The following is a 25,843-nucleotide window of genomic DNA, read 5'->3' on the forward strand; positions in this document are numbered from 1 at the left end:
GTTCTGGGACTTTGTGTCCTTTCTGTGTGACACTGATTCATGAAAGTTACACTGCAGTCCAGCTCACCTGCAGAGCAGCTGAGTCAGAGTGAAATATATCAACACACAGGTCAAGTCTCAGTTTTTACTTGTTAAGGTTGAAATACATGGGGCATGAAGGCGATCCATCAAGCCTCTTGTGGCATGCCTGCAGCAGAGAGCGTCCATTCTCATCAGCTGAGGCGGCTACAGTGATCACAGAGGCCACGGCAACATCATGCTGTTCTTCTCAGTTTTTACCTGGCTGGTCTTTTTTCTTTTGTCTTTGCGGCCCTTCAACAGGTAAAAACTATGTAGACAGCTGCTTTCACACAGCTGCACTGTAATCCCTCTGACAACCGAGCTTCCTCAAAAAGCAAAGCCTTTTTAAAAGCGGCTGTCATGTCAGGCTGTTGCTTCGGTGAACACTGGCAGAAGTGACAGCTAGCTTGTAGCTGCATACTGTAGCAAGACAACAGAATTCGCTGGAATTCCCAAAGATGTCTTATTTGGACAATTAACCATCTGGAGTTTGGTGGAAATGAAGAAAACTGGGCCTCAGATAACATTTAAATGTTTTTATTAATTATTATCTGAGGCCCAGTTTTTCTTCTGGTTGTCCTCATAACTTGCTAATGCTGTAACTCCAGGTGTTCTGAGACACCAACATTATTAACTCCTCCATCTTGTCTTCTCTCTGCTATCATGAAGCCCACTATTTGATCAGCCAAAGCCAGGCGGCATCCACCAAATGTTCAGCATGGTGAACTTGGTGCAGCAGAGCAGAATCTGTGTGTGTGCATGTGGGCGGCACCCACTTCATACCCCTAACGCTGTGTTGGAAACTGCTTTCCCTCTGCCGCCTTCACCTCATTGAAATAACTGGAAGTGGGTAGTTACTGCAAGGCGGTGTGAAAGCAGCTGAAGTGTGTCAAAAACAAGATCAATCGGTTGGAAATGATTGCAATATATATACCTAATTGTTTACATTATCACTTAGCAAACCTCAATATGCACTCAGTGCCATAAAAACCTCACTCCACTCCAGCCATGCCCCATGTGTTTCAGCTGTCCTTTCTGTCTGATACTGACAACACCAGATTTACACACAACCAGAGCAAAGTGTGCGTGCCAGTCGCTCCTTTCCTGAGACATGCACATGAAGTGGGTTCACTCAGGGCTTGTTTGTGTTGGACTCGCTCATATGAGACAACTGCCACAGGTTCATTTATGATTGTCACTGTGAACAGAGAAAAGAACTGTTTGCAGCGTAATTCATACATCTCACTTTTAAACCACAGAACTAGTAGCAAATAAAAGCTAAATTTCACTTTGATTTCTCAGTCTATATGCAGGGAGAAAAGCATACACACTTTCTGTTTCTGCAGATTTTATAAAACACTGCTTATAAGCCATTTAATTTCAAGGAACCAGCTTATCTCCAAGATGCAAAGCTGCAAAGCAGGAAATCACTGGGCCCAGCTGAGGCTTCTGTGTCAAGTCATTGAAAAGTTAGAGAGACTTGTTCTTTAACCCCAGAATCCTCCTGCACAGGAGGGTCAGAGGTCACTTCCTGTCAGGCTGCACTGTTTGAATGTGTAAAGGAACACACATTCAGAAAACTAACACCCCGGCCTATGTTGTCTCTGTTCAGATTGTGGCTCAGCAGCTGGCGGCGTGGAGGATGAGAGTGAGGCGGAGACTGGATGGATCGAAGGCGCTGCCATCCTGCTCTCGGTGGTCTGTGTGGTCCTGGTTACAGCCTTTAATGACTGGAGCAAAGAGAAGCAGTTCCGCGGCCTCCAGAGCCGTATAGAGCAGGAGCAGAAGTTCACCGTGGTCCGAGGGGGTCAGGTGACCCAGATCAAAGTGTCAGAGATCGTCGTCGGAGACATCGCACAAGTTAAATATGGTGAGTGAACAAAAAGTAAACGCTTATCCAGAGCAGAGTTTACCTTTGGTTGAGAGTGATGACAAGAGCTGAATATCAACTTTTGGTACTTTTCTGGTTCTGACTGAAATGTGTCCATAACACAGAGGATCAAACAGCTAAAATTAATGTTTGCCGCCGGCCAGGTTAATGTTAAATACTTCAATGATGTTGAAACGGGAGCTTTACTAACCTCTCGGAATTCTTCATAAAGTCCGGGGTGTCAGTTCTTAAGATGCTTTGCCAAGTTTGTTGTGCTGCTCAGGTTTGTTGCCAACACTTTGTAGCATTGTTTGCATACAGGTATATCAGCATCTTGAGTTTTTACCTGGTCGTTTTCCTGGTATGCAAAATACCTCCAAATGGCACTTCTGCTTTTTTTTTTTTACTTTGGACTAAAACTGGTCACAAAGACCCTAAAGCAGCAGCACTTACCATGTTAAGTCAGTTTTATGCTGACGACAGCCCAGCTGTTGGTGTTGTGTATGACAGCTAATGTATTGAGCTGATGGTGAGGGGAGGGGCTGTGTGCCCGCCTGTCTAAAGCGGTGATGTGTTTGTAGTTGTGTGTCAGTGAGGGGGTGAAGAAGGCACTGTTGGTATCAACCTGTTGCAAATGAGTATTGTGTCCAATGCAAAGTTTTAGTATTGATTAGTATCTGAGAATAGATTTTTTTGACACCCCTAGCTGTGTATGTGTGTGTGTGTGTGTGTGTGTGTGTGAGACAGATACAATACACAGTAGAGAATCTCAGCTTAGGTTTTTTTTTTCATGGCTATTTTGGAATAAAAATGTACCCACCATTGTGGCAGACAGCCTTCCTTCTCACTGAAGAATCTCCTTGCATTTGGTGCTCGGCAGGTGTTAATTTCGGACTCCGTCCATATATTGTAAAATAGGGTGATAGTGTAATTATTGTGACAGGCCTACACTCAACATTGTGTCTGTGGTGGTCAACACTTTACAGTTTAGTGACTTAGAAAACAGTTTGATGTTAATGACCACAGCAGAATGTTGATGTTGTCTGTGGGGCTGTACCTGACCTGGATTACATACGAATCAGAATCAACCATTTAATACAAATATTCAATTTATTTCTTCCCATATTAAGTCTCACAGTTTGACATCAGTGGGATGTTAAGTGTGACGGCAGCATTCACCTAATACAGTAAACAAGGTAACAGCACAAACGACGGATCAGAAATGTACAACATTTTTTGCCAACACGAGATATCAAACAAAAGCCAGAGACTGTATTGTATTAAATTGCTGTGAGCTGTAAATTCACCACTTCCAAGCATTTGGGAGAAGATAATGTTATTTTGAAGCCTTATGGTTGAATGTTTCTGCTCCTCTGTGCTGCTGCATTGTGTCCGCAGCTATCTGTGCCAAAGAGGAGTGTTCTGATGATAATGAACCAATTTTTCTTTGTTCACTTCCCAACATCACTATTTCATAATCACAAGAAAACAAAACTTAAAATATTTCCACCCTCCTCTGCTTAATTAGTTGTTTTTCTCCTCCAGTCGCCACATGACAGACTTGATGTAATGACAATGTAACATAACGACCTGATGAGGGCGAGCTGCTTTTACAGTGTACTGTGTTGGTGTCACAGGTGACCTCCTCCCTACTGACGGCATCCTGATTCAAGCAAATGATCTCAAGATTGATGAGAGCTCTCTGACTGGAGAGTCGGATCATGTCAAGAAGAGCGTCGACAAAGACCCCATGTTGCTGTCAGGTGAGTCAACTCTCCTCCATTCACGTCAAATTACAGCCAAGTTCGGTGTGACCTGAGCTGTCACTGTCAGCTCTGCAGCCACTCTCTGTACTGTCAACAGGGTACTGTCTGTAGCTCTGGTTGAGGGTGAGAGGCTGTCAGCAGATAAACAGAGATCTGTGTGGGTACATGAGACCCTAAAAAAGAGGCTGGATCATGGGGAGTACCACCAGTTGGTCCAGGAGCTTCTCCTCCATCATGGACGTTTACAGGCATATTTTAGGATGACTCAGGGGCAGTTTGACAACCTGCTGTCTATCATCAGGCCGTATAGCTCTGGGTATCCAACAACCACTACCACCAGTTTCTCCTCCATTGTTTACGAACCGTAAACTTGTTGTTGTGACCACCACAGAAGGCCCGCCTCTCAAATCATCCCACTGGACTCTGGGAAAAAGATGACCAAATAAGAGATGGCGTGGGGCACTTTTTTTTTTTCAACATGAGGAGTTCAGAGCACTCAGGCAAAAACAGCAGGCACCTAGAGTGCAGAAACGCGAGGTGCGTCACAACACAAAAAGCTTCATTGTCATTAAAATACAAAAAAGTGCCTCCAGCTGCTAAAATGCTTTCTGTGTGATCGTGGGCCTTAAAAAGTTTTAAAAAGCATATTTCCGTTGTGTTTTGCTGTTAGTTAGTGGATGTAACTTCAGTTGTATTGAGTATGAGACCTTCAAGGAGAGGAAGAAGTGAGATGGGTAATAGCTATCAACACTGAGGACTGCTGCACTGGTGAGCGAACGGACTCAGACATGTGTGCTGAACATAAGACAGCAGATAACTACTGAAGTCACAATCCACTAAAGGTTCAAATGCACCCAGTATTTTTACTGGATAGGGAAGTTGCTGGATGAAACCTCAGCTGTGTGAGTCTGAGAACAGGGAGGACAAGGAGAGGGAGTGAGACTGCGCCTGAACACAGCAGGATATGTGATTAGATGATCATAGTTTTTGAAAATGCAGCACAATGACAATACAGACAGTTCATATACCAGACACATATGACACAGACCTGCCTGTGCATTTAATCAGCACTGGACTCATCTATGAATCAGCTGTCACTCTGTTTGTCAGCTGAGAGACTTTACTCTGCATCATTGAATCACATGAATGTAACCATGAGAAAATTTCACACACTCAGAGAAAACACATATGCAGCCACATAGTCTAGAGCCGTGACATGCAACAAGGCGACAAGGTGACAAAAGTTTTGACTAAGGTCCATCATTTGCCTCTTTATCTGCTTTCTTTATCCACAGCGGTCTTCCTGTGTGCTCACAGTAGATCTGTCCAAAGCTCCTAAAATCCCTCTCTCTGTCTTTCTCTTTCAGGTACTCATGTCATGGAGGGCTCTGGCAAGATGCTGGTTACAGCCGTAGGTGTCAACTCTCAGACTGGAATCATCTTCACGCTGCTTGGTGCCAGTGAGGAAGGCGACGGGGAGAAAAAGGACAAGAAGAGTAAGTTTAGAATATAAAAGGGATCATGGGATGCTGCTAACCAGTCCTCATCTTAATTTACAGTTCAGGGCTTCAGTAGACAAGTGTAAGTTGACAATTCATAGACAGACAGAACTGAGAAATATCCCTCAACCTGTGAAGATGGAGTTCCTATTTCACTCCAACAAATTTGTGTGTCCGTCCTTTAAGGTAAACCTCTGAGTGCCAGTCCACATCAACATTGTTTTTTAAAGTGGTGTTTTTTTTGTTTATTTTTTTTTTATCAATGTCTGTCTCACACAGCAGATACACCTCACAAGGACATAAATAGATACAGATTAATAGAAAAAGCTAAAAATCAATAATGAGGTATATAAAAACTTACTTTTAAGAAGCTGAAAGTAAAATGTAGAAACTATTCAAGAACAATTAAAGACAAAATTAGAAGGTAAAGTGACAGTGGTGTGATTGATATTTAATATCTGAGTATTTCTAAACAGTGTAAACCAGATTAATATATAAAGAATAATCAATGATTCAGCTGCTGCGAGCTGCCCAGCACACACAGTCTCGAAGTATCATGGGACTGATGAAGTCCTGCCCACTGACTGTGTTTAAACAGTTGAACTGAAATGGACCGCGTTAATAGTCTCTTTATCCAATGATGGGCTTTTCATGCTGTGTGTTCTGAGAGTGGAAGTAGGCAAAGGAACTGGGAACATCGTCAGGCGGTGGAAGGAGCACTTTGAGAACCTCCTGAAGATTCGAGGGAACTGTCGCCCATATCCCTGGCGGAGGTCGCTGAGGTAGTTAAAAAGCTCCCCAGTGGCAAGGCGCTGGGTGTGGAAGAGATTCACCCTGAGATGCTGAAGGTTCTGGGCACTGTTGGGCTGTCTTGGCTGACACGCCTGTTCACTGTTGCGTGGAGGTCGGGTATGGTGCCTGCAGAGTGGCAGACCAGGGTGGTGGTCCCCATCTTCAAAAAAGGGGACCAGAGGGTGTGCTCCAACTATCAGGTATCACACTGCTCAGCCTCCCGGGTAAAGTTTACTCCAGGGTGCTGGAAAGGAGGCTCCGACCGATTGTCGAACCTCAGATTCAGGAGGAGCAATGCGGATTCTGTCCTGGTCGTGGAACAGTGGACCAGCTCTTTACCCTTGCAAGGCTGCTGGAGGGGGCGTGGGAGTTTGCCTTTGGGGTTGCATTTTTGATGTATGAAAGGCACTATATGAATAAAGTTTGATTGATTGATTGATCCAGTCTACATGTGCTTTGTGGACCTGGAGAAGGCTTACGACCAAGTCCCTCAGGGGGTCTTGTGGGGGGTACTACGGGAGTATGGGGTTCCAGGCTCGCTGCTACAAGCCATTCGGTCCCTGTATGACCAAAGTGAGAGCTGTGTCTGCATACTCGGTGTGAAGTCAACCACGTTCTCGGTGGGTGTTGGCCTCCGCCAAGGTTGTCCCTTGTCACCAATCTTGTTTGTGATCTTCATGGACAGGATCTCGAGGCGCAGGGTCTTGTTCACAAGTGAGGGTAGAATGGAGCGTGAGATGGATCGGCGGGTCGGTGCGGCTTCTGCAGTGATGCGGACGCTGCACCGGTCCGTCGTGGTGAAGAGGGAGCTGAGCCAGAAAGCAAAGCTTTCAATTTACTGGTCCATCTACGTCCCAACCCTCACCTATGGTCATGAGCTCTGGGTAGTGACTGAAAGAATGAGATCGAGGATACAAGCGATGGAAATGAGTTTCCTCCGTGGGGTGTCTGGGCTCAGCCTTAGAGATAGGGGGAGGAGCTCAGACATCCGGAGGGAGCTCAGAATAGAGCCGCTGCTCCTTCGCGTCGAAAGGGGTCAGTTGAGGTGGTTCAGGCATCTGATCAGGATCCTCCTGGGTGCCTCCCGCTGGAGGTGTTCCAGGCACGTCCCACTGGTAGGTGGCCCCGGGGCAGACCCAGAACACACTGGAGGGATTACATATCTCGTCTGGCCTGGGAACACCTTGGGGTCCCCCAGGAGGAGCTGGAAAGTGTTGCTGGGGAGAGGGATGTCTGGGGTGCTTTGCTTGGCCTGCTGCCCCTGCGACCCGGCCCCGGATAAGCAGATGAAAATGGATGGATGGATGGATGGATGGTAAATATGGAGGAATTAATAATTTCAGTGCAGAGCTACTCAGAGCTTTACATCTGTCCCAAAGACAATATTTTTGACCTAATACACAGTCACAAAACAAAGCTTGAAAGAAGATCAGCTCTGCACTCAGGATTTCTAGGAAGTAGGCTGTGATATGGTGCTGGTTAGCAACTTCAGATGCAACCTGCCTTCGCGTCCTTGAAAGCTGGCACAAAGTAGTAACAGCCAGCGCCCGACCTCTCATTTTCCAGGTGGTTAAAGACACAGCATATGTACAGCCCCTTCTTACGGTTCTCTACTAAGCCTACTGACAAAAACTGTTGCTACCACTGAGAAACTGAGCGAAATCACAGCATAAACTTGTTATAATAGATGATAAAAACTTGACTGTATGCTGCTGAGCATGTAAAGCATATCCCTGAAGCTATTTAGGAACAACACACTTGTACTAGCGTGGTTGATCCTGTTGCTAGGTATGATGAATTATTTTGTAAGATGTGATTGGTGGTGCCTGCATGGTGTGGACAACCAGTGGAAATGATGAAACTGCATCACAATATGAGACATGGTTTGTTTGATCACTCTGCTGATGGAAGGTTGACACAGACCCAAGTCATCATAGCTGCGTGTTGCATTTATTCAAATATCTTAGTGTCCCGATCACTTTACTTCTGGTGTTATAGCATTATTACTTTGGGTGGGAGATGTGAGCGCAGCACTAATGAGATCAACCACAAACATTATCCCTGCACCATCTAATCTGTAGCTTTTCATTTACTCAGTCATTCAGTGTTTGGAGAATATTTCTCTGACCTCTCTGTCTTTCTGCCATTTTCTCCTCTGATTAAGAAACTCTTAAGCCTCTTAAGTCCTCCTCCCTGCTCCTAACAGTTTTTCTTACGAGCTCTCTTACGGGTTGAGATGCTGTGTGAACAACTTTTATCTTTACCATGACGTAGTCTTAACTTTAAGGGAAAATTCTTAGAAAACGTCATGATTCTGAGAATTCTTATAGAATTTCTTCACTAGGAGCAACTCGTAGTGCCAGGAAGCTTTGTGCATACGGCCCCTGATGTTTTGCTGGACTAACTTACTTTATCAAGTTTTGAACTTGAGGTTAATGAAAACAAGTCTGTGATTCTGATGAGATAAGTCATTGTGGTCTTTGGCAAGTTGTGGAGAGACTTTGAAAAAAATCATATATATGCGATATGGCTTAAAAGTAACACTGCAAAATTTTAAGGCTATATCACAGTACACAATTTGTATCTCAGTATTTTGAAAACTCTTCTTAAATAGTGTAGACTACTAAAACACAAAACTATTAAATGAACTACAGTTACAATAAAGCAAAATAAGTAAGGAAGCTACTGTCATGATAAAGTTAAATAAAATACTGCTAATAAAGTTAAAGTATTGTTATAATTAAAGAAATCAAAGCAGAATCACTGGTGCTTTTATTTTGAAGCACCGGGCTCATCTCAACCAGAAGTGTTGATGTTCTTGAAGCTTCTGGTCAACACTTGGGTTTTAGCAGTTAGCACAAAGTTACACTGTTGCTGCTGTACCTTAAATGTGAGGATTTATTCACTGTGAACAGGAAGCACACTATATGTGCCAGTCACAGTGGTGCTCCAGGGTCACATAATGTGACTGAATAGTAGAGTTTTACTGATACCGATACCAGTATCGAAAATGCCTCCGATACTGCCTAAAATGCGGTCACAATCAGGTGGGGATCTCCTTTAATGTTTTCTTGATGTTGTGTTCCATATGTGCGACTGACTAATGGCTGTTTCTTGCTTTTCCTTTATAGGTAAAAAAGACGAGAAAGGAAAGAAAGGTGAGCTTCACTGCTTCAGTACCGTGAGTTACCTAATATGACTCTGAGTGGATGTGAGGGTTGAATTAAACAGCAGCAGCTTCAGTTCATCTGTCCATCAGTGACCAGAGGCCAGCTCGTTCAGCTGGTCACTGTGTGCTCTGGCTCCTGGTTTCCTCATGGTGGTCCTGAGCTGTGGAACAGCAGCTTTGTGACATTAGTTTCATCCATGGAGCTGCCCTCTTGTTCATGTTTTTGTTCATGTGTCATGTTGTTGGCTGTATGAATGGTATGTGTATGTGTTTTACGGTGTTGTGTGTGTGAAGTGCGTAGTAGCCATCAGGCGGTCACAGGGAGGAGTGGAGGGAAAAGGTAGATTCTTGAACGCATCACGATTTTCCCTTGAAAGTCTATAACCCTACATTTACCACCTAATTCACAACATTATGATTGCCTGTATGATTTTGTAAGTCCCGCCCCTTTGCGCTCTGTGCTCCAATAACAGTTAAGCAAGCTTTGAACATGGCAGAACCTCGGCCAACTTTCCTCTATCTTGTTGCATGTCGATATGCTATGTGCTCAACTCGTCTATGTTCAGAGGAGGACTGTCACAGTCTTTTTAGACACATTACAGTCTATATAGTCACAACCTCAGTTAGCTAATGTTAGAGAAACATATAGCTACATCAGAGGGATTAATGTTAGTCTAATGTCATAACAACAACATCGGTCAGGTTTGCTTTTCCCTTATTTCTGTGGTAACGTTAAAGAGGTTTGAAAAGGATAGGTAGGTTGGTTGCTGACATAATTTTAAGATGACAAGAATCATCGTAGTAAAGAGAGACTAACATCAGGTCAGCACTAGATATGTCAATGATTAACCGCTGATTGGCTGACCACAGAGAATCTTTTTGACCGGTTACACATGTCCGTCTATGGGTTAATTTTACTATTCTTCAGTTTACTGCGCTGCTCACACCAAAGTCTGGTGGGAGCAAGCTAGCGTCAGCGGTGGTGCTGCTTATTCGGCCATTACAGCTAGTAACGCCGTCTCAACCCCTGTGGAAACATTGCGGCCACACCCCCGCTCTCCCACCCTCACGCCCTCACTCGTTGGCTGTTTGATACAGAGATATTTATTCAAAATAGTTTGGAAAATATTATGGTGTATACTTCATAACAGGACAGGACATTTCTGTTTTGTACAGTGGATCATTTGGAGAGGTTTTTGTTTTTGCACTTTATAATTTGATCACCTTTGCTGTTGCTTTCTAGTGTTTCAAACCAGTACAGGCTGGGCACCATGTGAATCAGGACAATCGATAGATCAATAAAAAATCTATTTTGCTTTACAAGAGGAGGTTCTGATCAAAGATCCTGCAGGAGAGCAGGGACCAGAGTTTCCTGGTCCCTGGCAGGTCTTCCCAGTTCCTTGCGGTCCCTGTGGTCCCACATGGTGCAGTGTGTGTCCCATGGTCTGAGCAGCAGCAGCAGGTGCTCCTGACTCTGTTGATGGTGATTAGGACCAAGCAGATTATCGGCCTTAAGCTCGGCAGCTGCTTTCTTCTCCTGCCTGCTGCTGCTGCCTGCCTGTCCACTAATAACCTCATTACTGAGCTGGGATCAGCATGCTCACACCAGACACACACAGAAACAAACACACACACCTGCAGATACCCTCACTCTCTGTCACTGAGCCGCAGTGTCAGTTGACTCTGACAGGGCTGTTTATTAATGATCTAGAGGGGACAGAGATGATGTGGTATGGCTGGTTAGTTAGCTGGTGAGTTTGTTAGTGAGCTCGGCTCTGACTCATACATGACGGCTACCAACACAGCACAACAAACCCAGACTGGGATTACACACACACCACCTACCTGTTCACACACAACATCACAGCCCCACCCTCCACTGGTCGTCCTGTCACACACTCTGACTTTTAATAATGGCTAACAGTACTGCTGATTTGGCCTGATGAAAATGTCAACTGGTTGTTGACATGTCTGTCCATGTGTGATGGACAAGTGGACAGTATGACCCACACGCTAATGACATTTACATGCACAGATTATTATGGTTTTCACCCTCACTCTGAAAAGACAGTATTCCTACTGAGCTTGTAATGTAAATAAATACCCACTGATATTCCTGTTTACATGCAGCTGTGCAGACTCCAATTAACGTGCTCTAACATGTTGTTTATCACGTCAAAATATGGTCTGGTGCTGCAGCTGGAGCAGCTGGTGCCATTTTTGCTTCTTTGCGTCACAATAGGATTTTTTCAGATTGAACTTGTTGGACTGTGTGAACACACCTCTTTCGTTCCTTGAAATACCTTCTTGAAAAGGTCGGCGTTGCAATATTTGCCTATACCCATGAACCTGTTGATATCAAAGTCCTCAATAATGTTGAAAGCAGTCCTCACTAAGTTGGGCTTATTTTAAGGGCATGCATCTCTGCCCCAGCCTTGCAAAATGTTGGCAACTTGGTTTGTGTACAGCATATCATGAGCTGAATGTAAACAGGCAAGAGATCATGTGTCACAAACTGCAGTAAAAACCCCCATTGAGATGTATATTTGGAATGTGCTGTATACATCTCCATAGAATGCTCCTAAAACCATAATAATATCAGCATATCCCCCGTGTCTCAAGCTGAAAACACACCGGCTCATCAACCGACAACCAGGCGAAGTTATTACTACTTTTACTGAAAGATCTGCACTTCCTCCACCTCTGCATCAGCTTCAAATCATGTGTAGACAGCCACTTATTAAACTTGATTTCTCACCTGAAGATCTCCAGAGCCATGACTCGCCAGGAAGTATTTTTTTTGGTCATTGTCTTCATAATGATGGGATTATGGGTCATTTGGCTCAGGATATTTTTCAACCTCAACGATAAGTCTCTCCTCGTCCATTCTTTGTCACACACGAGACACAGCAACAGCCACAGAGTTCTCTTTATACATCAGTGGTGAGGAAAGGTGTCGAGGTGCTACAAGAGCGGAGAAAAAGAGCTGGTCTGTACAAGCAGAGAGCAAGTGGGGGGAAAATGCATTTAATTCCAAGGGCGCAGAGGCTGGAAATAGGACAGTGGGTCGACACACATCAAGTCACCGCTGGTGTGGGGCTGTACGTTGAAAATAATAGGGGCGTATTTTTTAACACACAGCGTTTGGCGCTAGTGTATTTTGGTCTTCAAACGGAAAATACTAAATTCAGAGCACCATGAATCAAATTCAGAATATAGTCGCATCCAGAACAGGGCTGCAGGATTATTGCCAAAATGACAATCATGATTGTTTTGCTCTTATGATTGTTTGAGTTGATGCTGGACAAGGACGAGGATTAATGGTACAGAAATGTTAGTGATGTCATTCTTCTTGGCCTTCATGCGTTCATCATACAGCAAATTGTTGTGTTTTTCAAGTGGTTTAGCAAGATAGCTGTGTTGCATTGCAGCGCAGACATGTCTCATGCACTCTTTGCATATTATTTTTTTCTCTTCTAAGTCCAAACAACAGATGATGATGGTTGATGTTGTTTGTTTGGCCGTCTGCAGGAAGTTTTTTACAGCTTTGCTGGTGCAGAGTGCACGTGTAGCAGCACGACAGCTCATCAAAGGCTTGTTGTTAGTTCAGGGAGTTCTTGATTTTATATACAGCAGAGTTTCTATGAGGGAGCACACATTTTAAAGGTCAAGGTCATGGTCGATCATCTTCATTTAATTGTGGGAAGCCAAAATCGTGATTATGATTAATATTTGATTAATTGTGCAGTCCTAGTTTGGATTAATGGAATATTAGTATGTATGTAGGAGTAGTCACTGACGTCATCATCTTCAGGTCCTGCTGTGTGATTCTTAGAAAAAGTGTACTAAATGTTGATGAAAGAAATTTTAGTGTACCGTAATTTATGATCGGACAGGAGGATGTTAATTTTTGGGCTGCTGTGGTTGCTGAGATAGTTGACAGTGCCTCCCTGTTTGCTAATTCGCTTCTGTTTTAATTTGCTGTTGATACAAACTCCACACACAGGGTTCACATGTTGTCCTGATAAATTCAAGATAATGTACATTTCCAGAGTGTAACACTAATCAGGAACAGAGTCATGTCATTCTCACCACTTTCTCTGTTTAACACAAAAACGTCTGTCAATCACTGATTCAAGCTGATTCTACAGTTCAGATTTTTCAATTTTCATCAGGTCACCATCAGTGAAATCAACTCTTCCTGCAAAGCTTTCACACTGAAAGCTAGAGAGCTAGAGAATGCAATGTCTAAAGAAGTTGCAGGTGTGACTGCTGCATGTTAAAAAGCTGACACTACACTGCAGAATGTTGAATAATACCATTAATGTATGACTGATGTGGAATATTTTAAGATTTACAGTCTCAGTTAACCCTGAGTGTGATGCGACAGTCAAGTTTAATTCACTTTAAGGGTCACTGTGTCAAATATGTAAGTGTGATTGCTTCCGCAGCAGCATTGTTAAAAACAGCACAAGTTTTACTCCATTTTGACCAAAAATAATGTATGCAGAGTGAAAATTGTGGGCGTGACAGCGAGTTAAAGAGAGGCTGTTTAAGAGGCTCTCTGCACTCTGACAGTTGAGTCCTCCACTTAGGCTCTGAACGTTCATCCAATACAAACCAATATAAAAACCTGAGAAGGGCATTTTTACCAAGCTCCAAACAAGTCTGAATATTTCAGAAAGTTTGCACACTTGTCCTAATTGAGCTGAATATTTGATGTTTAAAGGAGGTTTCTATGTTGAAAAATGTGGCGGGAGTAGCGTGACAAAAGGGTGGGCAGAATTTTTACGTAGAATAACACAGGGTTTGGAGCTTTGCAGAATTCGCACCCAGTAATCCTTATTAAGCTTTTCATGTGAAACATCTGCAGGAAGTGTTGATTTTATTGACAGATCTTAACAGTGATTGGAACAATTTCTTCTACTCTTCTTTTACCATGTTTTTACCAGACTCTGTCATTATTTGAATACTGGCTTGAATTTAAGACGGTATGATTGACCTTTATAAATAACATTGACTTGACTTTACGTATCAGCAGCAGGAGTTTTGATGGTTTGTGTCCAGATACCTGAATGTTTTACTGACCTTATGTGTCCTCTGTAGGCAAAAAGAAAGAGGAACCCACGGTGGAGATGCAGCCGCTCAATGATGACGGAGAACCAGAGAAGAAGAAAAACCTACCAAAGAAAGAGAAGTCGGTCCTCCAGGGGAAGCTGACCAAACTGGCTGTGCAGATTGGCAAAGCAGGTACAAAGAGTATCAGAGGAATGATGAATGTCACATCATCTGAGGGTTGAACACCACCTTCCTGTTGGGTGGAGTCCACAGTCCTGAGTTCCTCCAAAATGACATAATCCACTATACATTTTTTTGTAAAGGTGAACCCACCACATCTATGAGCTCCTGTAACTCACCTCCATCTCGCTCAGTGCTTTTTGTGTTGGTGTGTGTAAACATGGTGTATTACTGCTTACACCGTGATGTGGGCTGATCTATTGGACCCAATATGTGTTTGTACTGACTAGAGCCAGTATCTATCAAGCATCTCATGGAAGGAAATCAGTCCCACGACAGATATGTAGTCCTGCTTTCAGCCGTTCAGTTCCAGAGGAGTCCTAACTCTTTAGGAGTTGCAGAAGAGAAAAAGCCGATTAAAAGAAACTGTTGTGACTGATCTTTCAAAGAAAATTCAGCTTTGCAACAGTGATGATTCTGTCACAGCTGGACAGTCAATCTTTGATTACGTTTATGATGCAGATTTATTCATTTCTAGATTTATTAACAGATTCATGCAACTTTGGTATTCATCTATTTCTGAACTTATTTCAGTTTGGTTCAACAGTGAGGAGATATCTTTACAAACAAATGAAATTTTCCCCACCTATAAGGACACTTATAAAACACTTAAAAAAAGGTGTAGTTAAAAGGTGAAGTGGACAGTGGAAGAGAAGACTCCATGTTCTCTGTGAAACAGTGACCACAGTCCACAGAGGGTTTGTGACATTGGTCCAGTGTGGTGCAGTGCATTCTGGTCGTAGAAGGCTTTTTACCTCTCGAGCAAACACAAATACTACAGCTGGGGAGGGACTGCTGCTTTCAGTTTACAACTTTTGATACATGTCTTCAGACCAGCTTAGAAAACATCACCTCATTTCTCTTACAGTCTGCCCATTTGTCCCAGTGCTGCACGTGTGTCCTTGCTTTAGTCCTTAGATCAAAGATCAGTTTTTCCATAGAATATAGTTCCTCTTAAATGTCCGTCCACTGTCCTGGACTTTGAGGGTCATGTTTAAGCTGCTTCCTAGTTACGGCTTTTTTGCATGCCAGTATACGGATTTTTTTCCACAGATAAGTGTCCTTCTTATAAATAATGTCCTCAGGTCCTTATTTCACTTACACAATCCGTGGGTCCCTGAGGATCTTGAAATCTAAAATTCCCTCAAGGATCAGAATAATCTTAACCCAGAATGTTTGTAGTTTTATACATGACCAGAATATGACTGGTTTAAGTTTTAGGTCAACTCTCAGCAGGATGCTGAAGCATGAGTGTGATCCACCTGATAAATACAGGCCCAGAACACTCCTCACTTCGCTGCACTGTACACAACACGTGTTGTGCTGATGATCAGGTTTACAGCTGAACTAAACTGACTGAATGTCTCTGCTTCTCTTTGTCTGTCTGTCTCTTCCTGTCATCAGGTCTGTTCATGTCGACCCTCACTGTCATCATCCTCATTACTCGCTTCCTGATCGATACCTTCTGGATTCAGGGAGTCCCGTTTACCAATGAGTGTCTGCCCATCTATGTGCAGTTCTTGGTGAAGTTCTTCATCATCGGTGTGACGGTGCTGGTGGTGGCGGTGCCTGAAGGTCTTCCTCTGGCCGTCACCATCTCCCTGGCCTACTCCGTAAAGGTCTGTTTGTATATACAGCATTTAGGGTTGTCAAAAGTATCGATACTCTGAAAAGTATCGATATTCAAACGCTGTATCCGGATACAATACTAATTTACAAAAGTATCGATACTAACAGTGCACACCACCTCAGCGCCTGTCGGGTGCGCGCGACGGGTCCGATGGACACGCGCTGTGCAGGCAGCGTCTGGCAGGCACAGAGCCCTCGCTGCAACCAGGCTTGTTGTCGTCGCTGTGCATGCATGCACACATTTCTGTTGCTGTAATATGGCCAGCGCGGCTGCAGGAGGATCAGAGCAGCCAGTTTTGGTCAAAAATGATAAAGGAAAAAGCGCTCTTTGGAAATATTTAGTGAAGTGAACACAGCATGCTGCAGATGGCAGGTACAGCCCCTCCCCTCACTAGCAGCTGAGCAGCTGGTGTCGCCAGCATCAAACTAAAATATAACTTCTAACGTTCATGTGGGAGCTAAGCAGAAAACTTAATCAGTCATGCTCGTCTGTAACATTAATAGACAATGTTAGTTTAACAGGACAACACAATTATGTGTGTCTGAAAAGTTATGTTAACTGTAAAGTCACAGATTGAAGCTGAAAAAACGTTTGGTTTCTCCCGTAACCCCTGGTTCTCTGATCAGAAACAGGAGCATCCTGAGCCTAAACTACCAACTCTATTTGATCAGCAACGAAAATATGGTGCCAATTCACCAGAAGCACAGTAAATAAACAGGGCTGTGGATAAATACATTTGTATGGACAGATCTTGTTTCTGGTTGTTATTTATTTTGGGGGGATTTTTTGTTGTTATCATTGATGTTACTGTTCTGATCTTTATTTAAAAAATGACATGCCTCTTAATTTTTTGCTGCTGTATCGAAAATGGTATCGAGTATTGAATATTTTCCTGGGTATCGATATTGAGTTTGAAATTTTAGTATCGTGACAACCCTAACAGCATTACACAGCCCGTCTCTCTGAATGTATACAGCTTGTCCACAGCCTGCCAGCCTGAACACCTTCAGTCTGGTCATGTTCTTTTCTTTTTCCTATTCTATATATGATTTCATAAAAACTGACATTAGATTAGTCCAATCAAATCTGACATCTCATCTGATATGTCGAATAATAGTTCTGATGTTATTTAAATGTTACTTTAGCACTCAGTGGGTGTACAGTTTTTACATTATTGTTTAGTGCCGCCTTAGTCAGAACAGTGACCCTCTCTAAAAGTAGCAATAGGCCCATTTGACCCTCTCCAGATGATGCTGGATCAAACACCCTTCCTTCTGTAAATGTTTTAGTGAATTCCGAGTAAAGAGCTCAGACTCAGCTAACACTGCTTTCCTCTTTTGTCAGAAAATGATGAAGGACAACAACCTGGTCCGCCATCTGGACGCCTGTGAAACAATGGGCAACGCCACGGCCATCTGCTCCGACAAGACGGGCACCCTCACTATGAACCGCATGACCGTGGTGCAGGCCTACATCTCAGGACGCTACTACAAAAAGTTGCCGCAACCAGAACAGATCCCTGCCACTGTTATGGACCTGCTCATCCGGGGCATCGGGGTCAACTGCGCCTATACCAGCAAGGTTATGGTGAGCTGTAAAAATAGCCGTCCATTCAGGAAGCTCTGTGAGTTAAGCATTTGGCAGAGAGAGCAGGTTGGTTTGGAGAACTGCCACAGCAGCTCAGGACTGATCACTGCCTCCTGGATCCACTGCACAGATCAGAGCAAAACAGTCATGATACAACATGGTTTAATTAGTCTGACGATTATTTTCTGGAGTAACTGATTAATTGTTTAGTGTAACAGTGGTTCCGAACCTGACGTTTGGGACCTTCTCAGGATCGACTGAAGCCCCGCTCAGACCAAAGATTCATGATGAGATCAAACCATTTTAGAACGTTGCAGAGAAAAGTTGTGTGTGAACTGTCCGGTCTGAGCTTGACCTGATGGTGTCACCTGCGACTCTGCTTGTCAAGTTGCCAGGGGCTGGTTTAGAATGCAGGACACATCACCTGTTTTAACAGCCAATCAGCTTGTAAGGAAGTCAGCTGGCCAAGTCTGTTACAAACTGTCAGCGGACTGGGTGACAACAGTCCTTCATCCTCACCGAGTCCGTCTCATTTACATCCCCACAGCTGCTGACATGTCGGCCTTCGTCTTAATGGTGTGTCGTGTTGGACAGCAAGCGGTCGCTGACACTGGCTGTGTACATTATACACACACGGCCCGAGGCATTGACTGATTAATGTATTGGTTATTTAAATTATGGTGGTGTATTAATTATGAGTACTGTTCATCTGAGGCTCAGGCTGTTTCGGTAAGAAAAGTCTGACTTTTTTGAATCATCAGTTAATTACAGTCAGTGTATTACACACGGTAGATGTCAATTGGCACGTCCTCAGTATGGAGAAGCAGGCTTGAGTTTGACATGGGAGCTAAGCATTGTGCTGTATTTTAGCCACCTAAAAAGTCACACCTAAATAAATCAATACCAGTTTAAGTGTGTGCACTATATTGAGAGTTGTTCTTTTTTTTACTGTTTTACCTTTCTGTCAGACAGCCCATCCTGACAGGAAAGCTGTTAATGGCTTCAGTTCCAAATCTAGCTCACTGAGCACAGAAGCTGCTGGTCTACTGCTGCCTTGATCAGTTAGTTAGTTTTATGTTATTATGTGACTTTGGTGAATCTGATCGAACCCTTTCAAACCCAATTCACACAACTGAATAAACAAAATAACTGATTAAAGCAGCTCCTGTGTTCAGATATGTTAAATCACTGTTTTTCTCAATGGAGTCTGGCTTTGAAGAGAACAATGAAAGGGCTTCATTTTCCCATTGCAAATCACTGTCTGACATCAAGATAAAGCAGTGAAATTATTTAAATATAGCATCACTTAAACTCATAAAGATCTTTTTAGGTGGGACTTTTTTTAGTCACCAAAATAGTTTTTGTACCCCATACAACCCCACTTCAAAAAATTGGAACTATTCCTTAAAGGACTTTGTTAGCAAGCACGTCACACATGAGAGATAATAGCTAGAATAAAGGATACTTTGCCAGATGGCTAAGCTGTTTGTTGTAGGTTTGTTACGTATATGCCAGTTTCCTTTGGTGTATCTGGCCCTCGACTTTTTGGGGGTCATTTTTTCAACATCCTTACAGTGAATCTGTGGGCCTGTCACATGTGGTCAAACTGTCCCAGTTTCAGTAGTGACTGACGTTAGGTGAGAGAGAGTCAGAGTGACAAAACAATCACTAAGTTTAAATGTCCCTGTCTGAGAATAGAACAGACAAGGGCAAAGAATAGCAAAAGAACTAAAAATAAATAATGTTGAATAAGTATGTCTTGATTTTTTGGGGATATTTGGTATTTTTTGGCTATTGCATGTATGAATCTAAAAAAAAAAAAACAGCATTCAAATAGTAATTTGGACATTGGTTACCATGGCAACAATCGAAGTTTCAAGGCATTCAGGTCAGCCCTGGTGCACTCAGGGTTCCTGTGGATCCTTGAAAAGTCTTGAAAGGCACTGAATTTGTTCATCTAAAAATAAGGCCTTACTCAGTATAAAAAGGTCTAGAAATGCTAAGACATGGGAAGTAGGATTTCATAAATTATTTTTTCTGCTATGGTGTGTAAAATTTCAAAATAATTGGTAACATCTATTTTTCCAGAATGCCTCTTGCATTAATGGGACGCAGATCAGGGAATTGTCCCTAACCCTTATTAATTGATGTCAGTTGATGTTTTTTTTAACTTACCTTAGCTGAAGGAACCCTGCACAGTTTGTTAAGGGGAGAGTAATTAAATATAATCTGGATCCATAAAGAGCCTAATAAGCAGTTAAAATCTTCTACCTGAACAAAGTGTGCTTAACTCCAAACAAGCAGACAGAGCGCAGCCGGTAGTCTGGTCTGAAAGCTGTTGAAGATAAACATTTCCTTGTTGTCATTTAACCTTGAAGACTGAACACTGTCACCTGTTACATGTGTTGAAAGTTGTGTCTTGACGTTGCTGTTGTGTTGATGTTTTTGTTGTGTTGTTGCAGTTTTAAGTTCAGATCCCACACGATGTAAAGAAGCTGATTTGTCATGAAAAACTAAAATCGGTGCTGTGATTTCACCTCCTCTCTGCTGCTGCTGCTTCCCCCAGCCTCCAGAGAAGGAGGGCGGACTGCCTCGCCAGGTTGGAAACAAGACGGAATGTGCCTTACTGGGATTCTCCCTCGACCTGCGCCGAGATTACCAGACGATTCGCAACGAAATCCCAGAGGAGAAACTGTTTAAGGTCTACACCTTCAACTCTGTGAGGAAGTCCATGAGCACCGTGCTAAAGAACCATGATGGCAGCTACCGAATGTTCAGCAAAGGGGCCTCTGAGATCCTGCTCAGGAAGTAGGTTTACCAGCCGGTGCTCGCACAGCTCTGTGCTCAGTTAGATGATGATCACGTGACTCTTTCCTCTGGTTCCAGGTGCTGTAAGATCCTGATTGCCGATGGCCAGGCCAAAGGCTTCAAGCCTCGGGACCGAGACGACTTGGTGAAGAAGGTGATTGAGCCGATGGCATCAGAGGGCCTAAGGACCATCTGCCTCGCCTACAGAGACTTCCCCGTCTCTGATGGAGAGCCTGACTGGGAAGATGAAGCCCACATCCTCACCGGCCTCACCTGCATTGGCGTAGTAGGCATTGAGGACCCTGTGCGACCTGAGGTACGGCAGCAGGTCTCAGTAAAGATACACACAGTGCGAGTCACTACTTACAGAACATCTAAAGAAGAGTTCCCTGAAACTGTGTAGTCTGTTCCTATTTTAAGTGTCTGATGTAAAAGTACTTCACAAGGCTTTTTCACTGGTGAAATCACAGCCTGTATTTAATTAAGCATCTCAGAGGAGTGAAATAAATCTGACTTCTATCTGTGCTGATACTGGGAGACCTCCAGAGGTGTCTGATGGAGGAGTAATGAAAGCTTGATGACCATGAGCTTATTATAACTGTTTCAGGTGCCAGACGCCATCAGAAAGTGCCAGCGGGCCGGGATCACTGTCCGCATGGTGACTGGAGACAACATCAACACTGCCCGAGCCATCGCCAGCAAATGTGGCATCCTGCAACCTGGAGACGACTTCATCTGTATGGAGGGCAAGGAGTTTAACCGCCGGATCCGCAACGAGCTGGGAGAGGTCAGACAAACACAGACTGGACCAAAGGACAGCAGTGTCCATCGTAAACGGGGCCTTAAGTCCTTTGTCGATTTTATTCTTCATTTGATGACCCCATGACTTTTCCTCTAGCTCCACCTTCATGTCAAGTTCTTTTAAGCTCCTACTGGCGCTGTACCGATGCTAAAAGATCTGAAAATAATAAGTCTGATTTTTGTCCTTTTCTTATTTCCTGTCCTGGAAACCTTCTCTCAAACCCCTCTGATTCTCTGTGACTACTTGTAGGCTCACTCACCACTGCTTCAGGGGACACTAGCAGCACTTAGTTTGATAAACTCATTTAAATAAAGGTTTTGCAACTAACTCTTCATATTTTCTCGGATTGCAGATTGAGCAGGAACGCATCGATAAGATTTGGCCAAAGCTGAGAGTCCTCGCCAGATCGTCTCCGACAGACAAGCACACTCTGGTCAAAGGTTAGAAACACTTAAACCAGGTCAGGACAGACAGTCAGACAGATGTAGGGGTTAGAGAGACGGGGAGAAGTGAGACAGGTGAGGCAAAGGAAAATGTATTTGTACGGCACAATTTATTCATGAGGCAGTTTCAAAGCGCCCTCTCACGTCTAAACATCAAAATAAAAAGAAAACAAACTTTAGAGGGGTGAATAAAACATAATGGGCCTCACTTATAAACAGAGCATACGCATGAATCTGTTCTTAAACCTTCAACAAACGTTTATGCACAAATCTGATTTATCAATATTCTATTACCTGAATTTGTTCGTACTCTAAATTTAGAACTGAAGTCTGTCTCTTGGCATTACAAGTGTTTGTCTGTGTAGTGTTTTTATTGGGGTCTGACTATGGGTCCTGCCACGTTGCTTTTTAGGTCAGCTGGCTCACCTGTTGTTACTGTTGTTGTCTTGACAACGAGCATCTATAACTTTAAGGGAGGAGCTTCTGAAGGAGCACATGTATTTTGTTTGGGTTTTGAGTTTGATTATCAACAGTCCTTCTCCAGAATCACAGACTCCACCTTTAATACATGCGTAGAAAAAACTTACCCACTTTCTCCATGACACACCTTTGGGCAAACACATTTCCTTATATGGAGAAATAGGGGTGCAGCACTCTGCTGATCGCAAATAGCGAGCACGCACCTGTCAATGATTCTGATTCACCAACACACGCATGGTGGTAAGAACAAAATCAAGCGCCATGAATCTGACGGTAATTTTACGTGTACACTTGTTTTATGCTCAGAGTGAGAACATTTATCGGCGTTTGTTAGTACAAGAGGCCCAGTATAAGCATGAATACAAATTCAGAAGCAGCCCTGATATAAAATTAAAACACAGCCATGAAAACAAAAGTGATAAACACAGCAGAGACAAGCTGAGTTTCAGCAGAGTTGAACTGTATCTTAGACCCTTATGGTCCATAACTGTGTCTCAGCAGTGTGTCTGTCTGTCATCAGGTATCATCGACAGCACCGTGCTGGAGCAGAGGCAGGTTGTCGCGGTAACTGGAGACGGAACAAACGACGGCCCGGCCCTCAAGAAAGCAGACGTTGGCTTTGCCATGGTAACCATTGTAGCTGATGTCATCACAGCAATTTGTAACATTTAAGAGTTATTTATAAAACAGTAAATACAGTAATCAGCACATGACAATGAACTTGTTCTCATCAGCTGATCTGAAAAGTCAGGAAGGTGTGAACTTATTTATCTGTTTTAATTAAACAAATCGACTGACAGCTACATTTCACTAAAATTGTATTTTATGATTTCATGTGACAAAGAAATTGATTGATTGAACTTACCTGTAAAATGTTTAATATGTAATAAAATATTCAGATATTAAGTTTATATTAATTTGCTACATTTTCAAGTTTAAAGAAAAGAAACAAAACTAATATTAAGATGAACGTTGAACTTCCTGTCGTCCTCTGCTATGATCCCGCCCCCTTAGACCTTTAATGTCCTCTCTCCCTATTCCCTAACTGTGTGTCCAGTGCAGTGACTGTTTATAAAGATGGATGAGGCATCTTCACTTTACCCCACTGTACAAAAATGAAGCCAAAATATCTCAGGTACTGCCACTGTCATCTGGAGCCAGAGTCTGCACAGTAGTGATCTCCTCCAGCAACTAGTTTCTATTCATACACCCGTCCAACCAATCGTGAGCACACCAATTGGCACACACAGCTGTCAATCATGACATCAACCCCCCCCCCCCCCCCCCCCCCCCCCTTTTTATAGCTTCAAATACCTAATTAAAACTTACCAGAAAAACAAACACTTGAACAAACATCAGCGTAAAAATGATGACTTAAAATGACAGAACCATCTTTGGAAAAAGAATGTATTTGATGTGTACTTTGAGTTTCTAGTTTGACCCGTCCAATCTGCTCACATGTTTTGTCTTTACTTTTGGGAAGATGTCGTCAGTCTTTTTATACAGTCTGTGTTCGAGTGTAAGAACATGTGGGCGTCTACTGTCAGTCATCGCAACTTGAGAGATGTGTGTCGCACCACACAGAGATGTGTGAGGAGCATTTAAATGATCTCATCATGTCCCTCACATGTAGGCTGACAGCCAACATGTTCTCACACCCAACTCGTCAAATCCTGGTTTGGTCAGTTTTTCTTTCACGTGTATACATGACATGCTAGGTATCAGGACATTGTGTTAATTCACGCTAGTAACATGAATAATGTCTTTTCAAAATACATTTCCATTCTGGGGTGTCGGTGGCTTAGTGGGTAGAGCAGGCGCCCCATGTACAAGGCTATTGCTGCAGCGGCCCGGGTTTGAATCCAGCCTGTGGCCCCCTGCTGCATGTCACCCCCCCCACACCCACCCACCCTGTCCATTAAAGGCAAAATGCCCCAAAAATATCTTTAAAAAAAAAAATACACTTCCATTCTCACAGGATGCACAGTCCCTGCTCGTTAGATGCATACAGTCTTCTTCAAAAGAAACTTAAATATTAGTAAAAGACCTCATGTCTACGTTTATTTTCTTCTGCAACAAAAGCACATGGTCAGGTTTAGAAAAATACATCAAAGGTTGCGCACAACAGTCACACAGGAAGCGAACACCGGCCCCCTGAGTGAAAGTCCACTGATTGTTGGACCCATCCACCACCCCTCCCACCTGCCCTAAAGGGACCTTTAAGTTCCTTAAATTACGTTGCTGTCTGGTGGCGTTATGCACCGGATTGTGTATCATACCGCTGCGAAAGGATGCCTTTTTTCATCTGTGTGTGATGCTGAGTCCTGACCCCCCCCATGCAGCAGCCCTGGTCCAGGCCCGGGGTCACAGCCAGGTTTAGTGTAAGGTTTGTGTTAACTAACCTATGTGCTGTGTGTTCTGCAGGGCATTGCAGGAACGGATGTGGCAAAGGAAGCATCTGACATCATCCTCACAGACGACAACTTCAGCAGTATCGTGAAGGCTGTGATGTGGGGCAGGAACGTGTACGACAGCATCTCCAAGTTCCTGCAGTTCCAGCTGACAGTTAACATCGTCGCCGTCATTGTGGCGTTCACCGGAGCCTGTATAACCCAGGTCAGAGCCACCTGACACCGCTGATACCTGCATTAGGGGTGGACCAATTAACAGCAGTGTTTGACAGTCCAAGTGACAGTGGTGACTGAGAAAGGTGTCAGATAAATATCCATTAATGCTGGAGGTCATTTGTGTCGCCAGGTGTTTCCATCCTCACAACCAAAACACCAGAGGGCTGCACCACGCAGCGAGATTAGTGGCTTAGCGGGGTATGTTGAGTCTACGAAGACGGCTCTCTTTTAACCTGGCTAGATCACCATGGTAACAAGATGATGCTGCAGATCTAACCTGGTCAGGACCAGTTTATTTTCTGAGTTTCACGTTAAAATCAGCTAAAACTCAACTTTCACAGCTGATTCGAGTAGCGTCACTCTATAGTTAATGTCAGATTATGAGTGAAACAGATTCTCAGCTGAGATAATGCGTTATAAATGCACCTTACCCAACTTGAGCTGTAACGCTACATAAATGCGACCGTACGTAGCCATGCAGTTACAGTAGTGCTCACTGTATCTATCAGTCAAATGTTGTTATTAATCAGGATGATGTTTACTTGCATGTGAAATACAGCACAGTTCCTTCAAAGCATACCTTAATGTTACCACTTAGAATTATGTTTTGATGTTTGATCCTGATTTGCTGAAGTTACAGCTGATACAACATTAATTAGTCGACTGGTATTTATCACAGATGATATTCAATCAATAAAACTACAGTGATTTCCACTGGGACAGTGTCAGTATATGTAAATGCAGTTCTTGTGTACAACATTTAAAACTGCTGCATCAATTATAAAGTTTAAGAGCTGTAAGATGTGCAGCTGTCATGTTAGAAATAAACAGAGCAGTGAAATAAACACATTCACTTTCATGACATCACTCCTCTCTCACTTTAATCTAAGCACCAGTGTTGCTTTTTACTGTGACACTTTTTTAATATTCTTCAAAGGCGGAAGTAGACGACACATGATCAATGATCTTCAAATGATGTGCTGAAAACGCTGAGTCATTTAATTGGTTGTAT

The 25,843-nt window shown here is 43.3% G+C and overlaps 1 protein-coding gene across 1 annotated transcript in view; it reads left to right on the top strand.

The window, feature by feature from the left end:
• LOC117262414 (plasma membrane calcium-transporting ATPase 1-like) overlaps positions 1 to 25,843 on the top strand; it is a 45,283-nt gene that overhangs the window by 11,210 nt on the left and 8,230 nt on the right. The window contains exons 4-16 of the mRNA XM_033635368.2: positions 1,673 to 1,930; positions 3,568 to 3,693; positions 5,064 to 5,192; positions 9,119 to 9,145; positions 14,263 to 14,406; positions 15,859 to 16,073; positions 17,429 to 17,671; positions 20,238 to 20,479; positions 20,558 to 20,795; positions 21,087 to 21,266; positions 21,634 to 21,721; positions 22,725 to 22,831; positions 24,629 to 24,820. Coding sequence (XP_033491259.1) covers positions 1,673 to 1,930; positions 3,568 to 3,693; positions 5,064 to 5,192; positions 9,119 to 9,145; positions 14,263 to 14,406; positions 15,859 to 16,073; positions 17,429 to 17,671; positions 20,238 to 20,479; positions 20,558 to 20,795; positions 21,087 to 21,266; positions 21,634 to 21,721; positions 22,725 to 22,831; positions 24,629 to 24,820 — 2,189 coding nt within the window. The remainder of the gene's footprint in view (positions 1 to 1,672; positions 1,931 to 3,567; positions 3,694 to 5,063; positions 5,193 to 9,118; positions 9,146 to 14,262; positions 14,407 to 15,858; positions 16,074 to 17,428; positions 17,672 to 20,237; positions 20,480 to 20,557; positions 20,796 to 21,086; positions 21,267 to 21,633; positions 21,722 to 22,724; positions 22,832 to 24,628; positions 24,821 to 25,843) is intronic.

This window comes from Epinephelus lanceolatus, chromosome 5 (genome assembly GCF_041903045.1).
Source record: "Epinephelus lanceolatus isolate andai-2023 chromosome 5, ASM4190304v1, whole genome shotgun sequence".
In the NCBI taxonomy this organism is placed as follows: Eukaryota; Metazoa; Chordata; class Actinopteri; order Perciformes; family Serranidae; genus Epinephelus; species Epinephelus lanceolatus.